The sequence below is a fragment of the Calypte anna genome, chromosome 4B (assembly GCF_003957555.1).
Source record: "Calypte anna isolate BGI_N300 chromosome 4B, bCalAnn1_v1.p, whole genome shotgun sequence".
NCBI classification, from domain to species: domain Eukaryota; kingdom Metazoa; phylum Chordata; class Aves; order Apodiformes; family Trochilidae; genus Calypte; species Calypte anna.
The window spans coordinates 21555974-21568172 of NC_044249.1; the positions used below are offsets into that span (position 1 = coordinate 21555974).

Consider the following 12199-nt stretch of genomic DNA (forward strand, 5'->3'; position numbering starts at 1 on the left):
AGCAGTAAAATGGGCAAAGAGGAGGGAAAGAGAGGCATCAGAAAGTGGTTGAGCTCATCTCTTTCCAACAAGAGGTCTCCAGGAGACTGGAAAAGAAAACTAACACCTGGTGTCCAGCATCTTATTTATTATTGCTTGGACTACCTCTGCATGGGTTTGGGAATATGTGCAAGTCATAATGCTGCATTGTAATAAAAGGCTGTGTGGTTGGTGGATGAATTGCCAAAGCTGGCCGTGCACTGTCAATTAACAGCAAGGTGATTGCCCAGATTTAGTGCAGCACAAGGAAAGGAGGGCATGTGAATAGAGTGAAAAATGGTCCTGGCACTCCCAGACGCAGTGTGACCAGGACTGGGATGGCATCTGGATCACTGACAAGTGGTTGCTCCATAGAAATCCTTGCTGGACAGTCCACTGGTATTACAGAAACTTCCCATGCATGGGACTTTGGGGGTTATTCAGTGGGGATTATTCAGTCTGGTTTATTTTACCAGTGTTCCCTTAGCAGGTGGAGGTGTTACAGAGTGGAAAAATAAATGTTTTGGCATGCTTTTTACAGTGTTTAGGTATTGAAATTAAGGCTGGAGGGTGTTGTCTGGAGAATATAAGTGGAATTTAAGCTCAGCTCAGGGGTTTTGTCCCTTTTGTGTGGGATCACACACGGGCTGGAGTGATTTGTACCAGCAGGATGACTCCCACCTTGTGCCCTGAGTGCAAGAAACATTTTGTAGTGACATCCTGCCTTGCTTTGCAGAAGTTTTGTCTTGTTCCAAGCCATGGGATCAATTTCTCCTTGCATTCCTTCCAGATACCCTGCTCATTGACTATCAGTTCACCTTCAGCCTTTCTCAAGAGGATGATCGCTATTACACAGCAATCAATTTTGTAGCAACACCTGAAGAGGTATTTTTTCTACTTTCCCTTTAAACTTCCTCTTTTTGGGGTCTATGTTGGGCATCTCTTGCTTTATGGAGGTGATGGATTGCTGCAGTTCTGGAAGTCTCCAGGTGTAGGTTACAACGTGAAGCACCCAGAACTTTCTGAGCTTCTCTTGGCCACAGAGTTTCAAACCTTTATGGTAAAATTTTATGAGTGGTCCCAGCTGGCTCTTTACAGTTCTCTGAGCACCTCTGGTTTTGCTTGGTGCTTTGCTTTACCTTATATCTCAATTTTTCCTGGTTTATTCCATGCCCATGACTTATTTTGTTATGCTTTCCTTGGGGAGGAGAACGCTGCTTTCAGGAACTGTAAATAGGGTTTTGCTTGATGTATTTACTTCATGTGAATAATAAATTCCAAGGTTTTATATTTTTCGGTGGAGATTTGCTAGGAAACAGTACAGCAAAAGTGTTATCCTAAAAATGGGTTTTCTTTTCTTTTTTTTTTCCTTCCCCTCCCTAGCAAAACAGAGACCTGGACATGTTTATCAATGCATCTAAAAACTTCAACCTCAACATTACTTGGTCCACAAGTTTTGCAGGTAAAAGGAGCATGATCTGAGTTGTTTGGTAGTTTGTTTCAGTCATCAGTTTCTGACAAATAAAAATCTAATTGGGAAAACTCTTATTGGTAACCTATAAACTTGTCCTGTAGCATTCTTAAGTTCTGGGCCTGAGGACAGAGGTAAAATGTGAAAAAGGAAAGAACTGCTTTTCCAAATTAATAGTGTATTTTGGAAACATTGAAGGTGTAAATGTGGTTTTTAGTAATGCAGTGTTTGGGCGTGCAGTGCAGCTTAAAATAATGTTCAGAGGAACAGTTCATTTGACAGCATTAAAATTCAGGGTGCTTTTCCTCTGCCTCCCCCCCTCCCTTTTTTTTTTTTTTTCACACTTAAGATGTGCATTGAAATACCTTTTCCTGCTACTTCTGAACTTTTTGCCAACAGCTGGCACGCAGGCTGGGGAGGAAATTCCAGTTGTTTCCAGAACCAATATAAAGGAATACAAGGACAGCTTCTCCAATGAGAAATTTGATTTCCGCAACAACCCAAACATCACTTTCTTTGTCTACGTCAGCAATTTCACCTGGCCCATAAAAATACAGGTAGGAGCTCTAGAATTATTCCAAAATAGTTTGGTTTTTTTCTTTCTCTCAGTCACTCGGGCTGTTCGGTGTGTTTGTGTTGTCAAAGCTGAACCTGGTCTACCTGGACTTCAGCAAAGCGTTTGACACCATCTCCCACAGCATCGTCCTGAAGAAGCTGTCAGCCCACAGCTTGGACAGGAGCACCCTGTGCTGGGTTAGGAACTGGCTGGAACGGGCCCAGAGAGTGGTGCTGTGGTGTCCCCCAGGGATCAGTGTTGGGCCCGGTTCTGTTCAATATCTTTATTGATGATTTAGATGAGGGGATTGAGTCCATCATCAGCAAGTTTGCAGATGACACTAAGCTGCGGGGGAGTGTGGATCAGCTGGAAGGCAGGAGGGCTCTGCAGAGGGACCTGGACAGACTGGAGAGTTGGGCTGATCCCAAGGGGATGAGGTTCAACATTCCAAGTGCTGGGTCCTGCACTTTGGCCACAACAACCCCATGGGGAGCTCCAGGCTGGGCACAGAGTGGCAGAAAGGGACCTGGGAGTCTGGATTGCCAGGAAGCTGAAGAGGAGCCAGCAGTGTGCCCAGGTGGCCAAGAAGGCCAATGGCATCCTGGGCTGGCTCAGGAAGAGCGTGGCCAGCAGGTCCAGGGAAGGGATTCTGCCCCTGTGCTCAGCCCTGGTGAGGCCACAGCTTGAGTCCTGTGTCCAGTTCTGGGCCCCTCAGGAAGTTCAGGAAGGAGCTTGAGGTGCTGGAGCAGGTGCAGAGAAGAGCAAGGAGGCTGTGAAGGGATCCAGCAGAATTGCTGTGAGGAAGGGCTGAGGGAGCTGGGGGTGTTGAGGCTGGAGAAGAGGAGGCTCAGGGGAGACCTCATCACTCTCTCCAACTCCCTGAAAGGAGTCCTAATTAGGAGTCCTAATTTTTAGAGATGAAGGAGTCTGCAAGAGCTACAAGATAAAACTTTTTGTGGATACTCAAGCAGCAAGTCCTAAGCCTTATTCTTTTCCTTTAAGGTAAATTCTGCATGCAATAGAAAAAGTAATGTCCTGTGTACAAAGGTCCCTTACATAATAATTTATTTTAATATTCAGGCTGCTCTTATTAAATTGGTAATCACAAGAGTAGAGAAAAAAAATCATGTTTTATTTAACAGGTTTCGTTGGCTGATAGTTTAATTTCCACGAGCAGGGCTGGACTGTACCTCACCTGGATTTATTTATTTGTTATTTCTTGGTGGAGAAGAGTGTTAGGACTTTGTAAATGTTTAAGAACAGCACTGCCTCCTGTCCCTTAAGCTCTCCTGTGTTTGCTGTTGTACTTCCAGTGAATTTTTTTTGGCTTTCCTGTGCCACTGTTGTTACTGAGCATCAGCATTCCCTCCCTCCTCTTTGGCAGCTGCTCTTCTGCTTCCCCCTGGATGGATCTGGACAGGTCACATCCTCTCTCAGCCTTTACTGTGTGTGTTTGTTGGCTTTAGCAAGACAAACCTTTATCATCTTGTCATGTGAAACAGGTTATTCAGGTTCAGTTCAATTTGTTTTTCCTCTGCACTCACTTTTATTAATCTCCCTGGTAGAGCTTTGGCCAGCTGTGTATAAGGTCATGGAGATCTGGTCTCACCATGGCTTTGTCTCTCTCTAGGTTCTTTAATTACCTTTCTAGATCTTTTGATAGCATTATTTTGCTTTGGTTATTCTCATGGCTGCAGCACTTAATAATCCTTTTCCATTTTAGTAGGGACTGATGCACCCTGGTCTTTCCCATCCTTGATTTCCAAGTGATGAGCTCCCAGTACTCACAGTGAGCATTTTCTTGGCCCCTAATAGTGTCGTAGAAATGGAGAATATTTCCACTCTTCAAGATCATCATGTTGTTCTTCTGTGTGGTTCTTTTCCATCTTTTTATTGATGATCTCCTTTGATTTTGTCAGCACACAGTGCAGGGAGCACTCTCTCTTTTTGGGTGTCTGTTATTAATGAAGATACCAATCAAAGTCTGTCTAGATGCCATCCTGGAACTAACTCTTCTCCTATTAAACAACTTGAAATGATGTCCACCACCTTAACTCACCCAGGAATTCCCAGTGTACTGAAATCCTTAATGAAACTGGGATTAACTCAGCTGCAGTGCCTGTGTCCATACAATTAATTGTTTTTACAGGCAGAAAAACCCCCAAACAGGCTGGCACTGCACATGTTGTTATCAGCTTTTGTTGAATTGGGTTTTTCATTTACTCCCTCACCTCTTTTATTCAAAATGTGTCCCAAAATTTTGCATACTGATGAGGTTTGGGGAGTGTGAATATCCTTGGTTCTCCTCCCTCTTCTAAATACCAGCTTTAAATTTCCCAGAGTGCCACATTTGGCCTGTGATTTGCTTTAGCAGCCTTGCTGCCAGGGGCATTCCTTCATGTGCTTTTCCTTTTGGAGTGCTGGGATGCTTTCCCTGACTTGGAACACATGGAAACAGTTTGAATTTTGGCTCCACCTTGGTTGTGCATCTTTTTATAACCTCCAGCCTCTTAGACACCTGTGTTTGGTGCCCTGGTCCTTAATGAAAACACTTCATTTAGTTTTAGGGATGCAGCTGATTGGTTTTAATCTCTTCCCTACCCTTCCAGCCTACCCTCTCCTCCCTTTCCCTTTCTGGTCTCCTTTCCAGGTACAGCTGGAACATCTCTTGCTATTTTATTCCTCCTTTGCTGAGGTCTAGCACAGCTTGACATTTGGCAGGTCTTATTTTATCTCTGTACCACTTGCAGGCTTCTTGCTAATGAATCCTTTCCTCTCCATAATACATAGATTCTTTAATTGTTCTTAATGTCCTTTTTGAGGTTTGTTCTGAGGATACAGCTTTCAAATAGTTTTGCATCTTTGACCTGAGAGAAATAATTAGATGGCTGCTTTCCCATTCCTTATCACTTTAGTCCACTTGATTTTAGTGTCTTATTTAATTTCTCACCATTAAAAAGAGTGAACTTTGATTCTCTTACAACACTTACCTCGTTTTATCCTTAATTTAATATGAATGTGCTTGTGTGCACTCAATCCAAGGTAATTCTATATCACCAGCTCTTTTTAATGTCCTTGTTACTTGCCAGAACAAAGTCAAAAATAGCATCAACTCTTACTGGTTGAGGGACTCTTTTTTTTCTAAAGAAGTCTGGCAGTGGATATCATGGTCCTTATGATTTCTATTAACTTACCCTTCAGTTCAGAAACTTTTTTCCCAGAATTTATGGGTTTCTGTCACCTTTCTTTGAATACCTCTTGGTGCTGAATGCTTCCCATCCTTTCTCATGTTTGCAGAAGTTCTTTGTTACTCTGCTGTGGCTTTGCCATCCTTCCCCAGGAAGCTCATTGCACCTCCTATCACTGGAGACCTCATCTTTTCTGGCACCTACCCATCATCTGGGTGTGAAATTAAAGCAGTTTTCTTCTGCATCCTTTAACAACCACTGGACAACCAAGTCTGCATTTTACATTTCTAAATCTGACAAACAGCACAGTCTTTTTTACAGAAACCTGGAGCTGGAAGGGACCTCAATAGGTCAACTGGGCCACCTTCTACTCCAAGAGGGCTACCTAGAGTGAGTAGCCCAAATCCATGGCCAGGCAGCTTTTGAAACTCTCCAAGGATGAAGATTCCCCAACCTGTGTCAGTGCTTGGTCACTGTTCCCATCAAGAAATGCTTTCTGATGTTCAGAAGGACCCAGTTATTGCTCCTTGCCTCTTCCATCACTGGCTCTGTCCTTTTTGCACCCACCAAAACCTGTCCTGTATGTCCATCTCTCTCTTGTCCTGGGGTGCCCAGGAGTGGACCCAATACTCCAGGTGTGATCTTGCCAGTGTGGAGCAGATGGGGAAGGATCTCTGTGCCTGACCTGCTGGCTCTGGTTTGTGGATGGTGAGCAGATTCCACTGAGCTTCAATGTGATGCCCACCAGGACCATGAGGTCCTGCTCTGCCAAGCTGTTTTTCAGCTGGATGGACCCCAGCACCTACTGGTTCCTGGGGCTGTTCCTCCCTGGGGCCAGGACTTTGCACTTTTCTTTTGTTGAACATCCTTTTGGCCCATTTCTCCAGGGTCCCTCTGGATGGCAGCTCCTCCCTCCTCACCATCCTGATAATTTTTTTTCAGAGCAGTTGATGGGTAGGAGCTGCTGTTACAAAAAGTAATGGCTCTATTGAGAAAAACTAGACAAAAGTCAGGAAAAAAAGTATGATTTGACTCACAGTGTCCTTTCAGGTCTTGTGCAATCTTCCCTGGTGGATTGAGCTGCCCTCAATTGCCCTTAATTGCAATCTGTGTTCCTACCTGTCCTTTCTCTACCTCTCTCCTATTTGCTTTCCTTATTCCCTTTTTTTTTTTCTTTTTTTTTGGGACAGTCTTGGTTCTCCTTCAAAGTTTTATCTTCAATAAGATAAAATAGAAAATATCTCAAGGTCTGGATTTTGGGGGCAAAGACTTTCTGGCAATCAATCCGTGATTGGAATTAACTCCAAGATTTAAAGTAGAACCCCAGGGTGACCTCTGCTTTCCTTACTGCTCCTCTTTTCTTCTTGGGAGTACTTTTTGCCCAGACCTTTCCCATATTCCCTCCCTTAGTTCTTTTTTCTAAGTTGATTTCTTTTTCAAAGCCATCATCCCTAATTTCTCTGCATAAAAGCTCCTCCACTTGGGTTTAGTCCTCTGGGATGAACTGACCCATTAATTAAAACTCTGTTGCAGGATGCAAACTGCTTTTCTTTATCTCCTGCACTTCTTGTCTTTGCAGTTATGAAACTTCTGGCAGCTGCAGAACCTCTTTCAATTTCCCTTTGGAAATAAGAGTGGGTTTAATGTAAGAAGTGTGATGAAGTCAGTGAAACTCTGCTACTTCTGGACAAGATTCTCTCCCTCTTTGTGTCACCATGCAGCTTCCCCATGTGTTCAGGCTGTCCCTGTGCAGTCCAGCATCCCCACTGGGTGTTTTGGGATTTTTTTTCATTGAGTATCATCATAAAGAGGCATTGTACCTAATATCTCTTATCCTGGCTTATTTTCAATTTAAATACAGTAGAAGTATCTAAACCAGAAGTGGTTTTATACACATGGCAAATGTGGCAACAGAGAACTTCACAAATGTCTGGTCTTTCCTATCCAGTAATTAAACTACAAGCCATATTTCCTTTTTTTCATGGCAGAACCTTTATTCTGAAGTCCCTGAGTGAGATCTGCCTCTCTTTCCCTCTCTTCTTGCCTGCTAAAATCTGGACTTGGAGGATATAAATGCTCTTTTGTGCTAGAGATAGCTGTGTCCCTGCCAATGCTCAATTCTGCCTTTTTTTTTTTTAGCCCTTCTTGCTCCACCTCTCTTCAAAACCACTTCAGGGTGTTTGCTTTTGGGGTTTTTTTTCCTGTGTTAAATATATTGGTTTAGGATCTCTTTCCCTGCCTTCTTTAATGCCTCGATTATTTTGTAAAAGAACTTCAAGCTGCAAAATGCAGGAAACTTCCAAACTACAGCAATCTGCTTCCTAATACCTCCTGGCTGAGTGATTTCTGAGTATCCTGGAGTTCTTTCACAGCCCTGGCTTGCCAAGCCTGCTTAAAAACCCAGGTAAGGTCTTGTCAAACACATCTTGAATATTTCCATTCTCTCTTTGTGGCTCCATCTAATCCCAACCTTTATCTGGCACAGCCATGGTGACTTTCTCAGCGTTGTACAAGCCCCAGCTGGTTGGTTTTTTTTTCCTCATCTTCTTGGAAAGCACTGCTCTAAATATCCCTTATCCTTCACCCTTTAGAAAAGGACAGAAGTGGATGTTAGGGATGTTTTTTTGTAGTCATGTGAATGCAATATGATCTTTTGCATCCCCCCCCCCCAGCCCTGTTTTTTCTGGTTCCTCAGTATTTGTTGTGAGTTGGCTTTGTTATTCCTTCAAAATATATCTCAGTTAGGAAAGAGCTATAAAAATAGCTATAAAATGCAAACCATCAGCTAAGAAGCTGAGGAAGTTCAGTGAAACAACTTCCAGAGGGCTTCATTTTGGGGGTTTCAATCCAGACTCAAGTCAGCTCACTCAGAGAGGAATCTCCAGTTGTGGAGCTGACAAGTAGTTAATGGGGAGAATTTGTGGAAATGTCAGCAGTTTTTTTAACACTGTTTAAAGCAAACCATTATTTACCTGGAGCAGATTCCTGTGGGTGAGTCCTGAATGCACAGGGGCTGGAAATAAGAGCTGCTGATGGAGGTAACTTCAGCCCCTCCTCAGCAGCTCCCAGCTTTTTGCTCTATTACACCTTACTGCTGGCTCATCCTGAGCTTGTGTTCCTGTCTTGTTTCATATCCCAAGCTCTTGTTTTCATTAACATTCTGTCCCATTTGATTTTAGATTGCTTTCTCCCAGATTGTGTCCCCAAATTCACTGGGAAGCCTTTTGATGGGAAGCATTGATCTCTGCTGGCTGGAGTTGTGTATAAGATGCTGAGGAGCTGATTAAGGAAAAAACCACAGTTTGTAATTGAATCATTAACTGGCAATTGCCTCCCCTCTTTCTCTCCTGTAGGTTGATGTATTGTGATTTGAACGTGCATAAATGTTAATTATGAGCCAAATGCTTCGAGGAACAAAAAGAGGCAAACAGATTTTGCAGCTTCTTGCATACAAAATCACTTGCATCCAAAATGCACCATTTGCAAAATCCCTCTTAGATGCTCACTGTGTGGTCCTGTGCTTAGCAAGTTATCACCATGGTTGGCTTCAAAAGTGCCACCCTGACTTTGTGGCATCACTGCAGGTGCTTCCTGGGGGGCTTGGGGTTGGACTGTACCAGCTCACACCCTCTTTGAAGTCTCAGAGTCTTTGATAAGCACTGGGGAGTTTTCAAGTCACTGAAATTGCTGCCTTCCACTCGGATTTCATGAAGGCTGGAGTGGAAAAATAGCTACAGCTGCCTCTGCTGTGGGCATTTTTAGTCTCTCAAACTTGAAGCCCTTTTCTGGCTTCCTCCAGCTGGGTTATGGCAGGGATGGGGGGGGGTGTAGTCTCTCCTAAAACTTTTTTCCTTTCTACAGAGAAATCTAATGCACTGGGGACACCATCCTGTGCAGATTATTCCAGGTGAACCTGCTCTGGGAGGGGGGTTGGACTGGATGATCTCCAGAGGTCCCTTCCAACCCCTGACATCCTGACATTTTGTGGGTATCTTAACTCACCACAGGCTCTCACAGATATTCCCCATTTTTTTAAAGTCAGTCTTTACCCTGATAGGAAAAACATTTGGCCTTTATCCGGAACAGCGTGGCCAGCAGGTCCAGGGAAGGGATTCTGCCCCTGTGCTCAGCCCTGGGGAGGCCACAGCTTGAGTCCTGTGTCCAGTTCTGGGCCCCTCAGCCCCTCAGGAAGGAGATTGAGGTGCTGGAGCAGGTCCAGAGAAGAGCAAGGAGGCTGTGAAGGGATCCAGCAGAATTGCTGTGAGGAAGGGCTGAGGGAGCTGGGGGTGTTGAGGCTGGAGAAGAGGAGGCTCAGGGGAGACCTCATCACTCTCTACAACTCCCTGAAAGGAGGTTGGAGCCAGGGGGGGGTTGGGCTCTTTTCCCAGGCAACTCTCAGCAAGACAAGAGGGCAGGGTCTCAAGTTGTGCCAGGGGAGGTTTAGGTTGGAGATGAGAAAGAATTTCTTTCTGGAGAGGGTGATCAGGCATTGGAATGGGCTGCCCAGGGAAGTAGTGGATTCTCCGTGTCTGGAGATCTTTCCAAAGAGCCTGGATGTGGCACTGAGTGCCATGGGCTGGGAACTGCAGTGGGAGTGGATCAAGGGTTGGACTTGATGATCTCTGAGGTCCCTTCCAACCCAGTCAATTCTATGATTCTATGAACATTTGTGAACCCACTCAGAACATGGAATTCCTGTCTTGTTCACCTGCTGCAGTTCCAAATGGTGACCCAAAAGGCAGAAACAATTCCTACCCCTTAACCCCATCCCTGCTTTCCAGCGAGCTGCCTCAAGTTCAGGCTCAGGAACCGTAGTGAACAGGAGGTGTGAAAATTGAGGATGGCCTCAAAAGTGCTGTTAATTAACTCAACCTTTTCATTAGCAGGGCTGGGGGGCTGTCACACACCTGGGTGTACACACTCAGACACGGGTGGGTTCCACAGCATTGCCTGCTCCTCTCTGTACAGAAACCCCGTGGCTGTCCCTGGGGATTCAATGGAAAGTGGGACCCTCTTGGATGGTGCCCTCTTTATAATAAATTCCCTTCCTTTGGGGCCCTCCTGTCACTCCCTTATGTTATTTTTGTTCATTTACTGGTGGTGTAGATGTTGTCAGGATGAGTGCAACCAAGTTGGGAAGGAAAATTCCTGTCCTGGTGCTCCAGCACCGCTGCAATTGCACAGAATTTCCAAGAGATGTGTGTGCAGGGTTCTGCTCTGAGCAAAGCTTTCAGAAATGACACTTCTCTTGGATTCAAATGCTGTGAATACTAATTTTGATACATTTTTATGACCTTTCCTTCGCTTCCTTCTTAGTCTAAGGGAACAGCTTGAGCTCTGTTTATTCCCGTGTGTCAAAAGATTCCTGCTCTGCCTCTCCTTGCAACCCAAGGGTTTGCTCTGGGGTTGAATTATTTTCCATAATTCCCTCCTTTGACCTGCAAAATAACTTCCCAGTGGTTTACAATGAGAGGCTGAAAATATATGTAGGGGTGTAAGAAGGGAGACTGTCTTCACATCTATTTGGGTTTGTAGAGCTGGCCATAATATTGTGTATTTTCCTTAAATCAGTCAATATTTCCTGTGTTCCTGTGTAGGCAAAGTTCATGGTGAGCATTGTGCTGGTGGTGTCAGCTGTGTTCAGAGTGAAATGAATTAGAAATGAGAGAATCTTCTTGAGGAATGGCTCTCTGGCTGATTCAAACAGGCTCATTTCTTCTTGGGCTGGCTGTGGCTATTTAAATGGGAAATAGTGGCCAGGAATGACATTCCTAAAAAGTCTTTACCTTCCTCAGACAGAGCTCTTACTCTGTTCTTTATCATCATTCCTTTAATGGCTCTTGTGCCCAACGATATGCTAATACTGACATCTTCCCAAGTTCTCATTTTTCAAAGGAAATCTCCTTGGTTAAAGCAATTTTGGATTGAATTTCTTCTTGCTGCTGCTTCCTCCATCCTGCTATTTCTTGGCAACGTTACCCATCAAACAGGTGGTCTCCATTAGCATGAAGCTTAATACCAGTTTCAATTAAGCTTTGATTCTGCTTGCCATTTGGTGGGGAACGTGGATGGGGATGCTTTTGTTTTCTCACAGATTTAAGTGATGGATTACAGCCAAAGAAAGCTTTGGGGTACCCTCAGCTCCTGGCAGGTGAGGAGGACAGTCCCTGTCTGCTGCAAAACAGAGCTGGAGGAATCCCAGATCCTCCACTTCCACCTTCCTTTTATTTTTAGGCTTTCGACCTCTTTCAGGTGACATTTATTGCCAGCAGGGATGCTCTCCAGGGTCACCTCTTTGAGGTTTCCAGCCTAACTAAAAGCCTTTGATAATGCCTGTAATAAGATAGAGCAAAGAAATCATCCCACAGTTAAAAAGCAAGGGCTTGTAGCTGACACTGATACCCTGATTTCTCTCTGGGGAAACATCAGGCATTTGATACAGGGCAGAAATATCCCTGAGGACTGGACATGGTCCACAGAGGTTTCCATCCTTTCTCTAAATTAATGTCATTCTGTAATCAAAAGCCACAGGGTAATCAAATGAAAGCTCTTGCTAAGGGTAAAGGGAAAGAAAAAAATGTCTTTGTTGTTGGCTGGAGAGAATAAAATAATTATGGATAGGTAGTGATTGCTTTGATAAAATAATTATGTAGGCTTTAAGCTGTGCTGAGGATGATGAGCTTCGTAGCTTTTCTCCCAGGTTCTCAGTTTGCCTCATGCACCTTTAATAAGGAATAGCTGTAAGTAGAGAGATGTAATCATCCTTAGCTCTCTGGGATCCTGCTCTTCCAAAATCTTCCTTTTCTTTTGCTTTCTGAAAGCCATGGAATGCTGAAGTTGTTTACTAATGATGTCCCTTGCCTTTATTTAGCCCATAACTGCAGGTGCTTTTCAGCCTCTTTTGCTGCATCTGTCTTGCTGTGGGGAGGGGTTGGCTTCACACCAAACAATGAAAAGTAAATCAAT

The 12199-nt window shown here is 44.2% G+C and overlaps 1 protein-coding gene across 1 annotated transcript in view; it reads left to right on the plus strand.

Annotated features, from left to right (window-relative positions):
- ATRN (attractin) overlaps positions 1-12199 on the plus strand; it is a 152979-nt gene that overhangs the window by 85067 nt on the left and 55713 nt on the right. The window contains exons 23-25 of the mRNA XM_030450914.1: positions 809-903; positions 1402-1480; positions 1889-2046. Of these exons, the coding sequence (XP_030306774.1) occupies positions 809-903; positions 1402-1480; positions 1889-2046 (332 nt within the window). The remainder of the gene's footprint in view (positions 1-808; positions 904-1401; positions 1481-1888; positions 2047-12199) is intronic.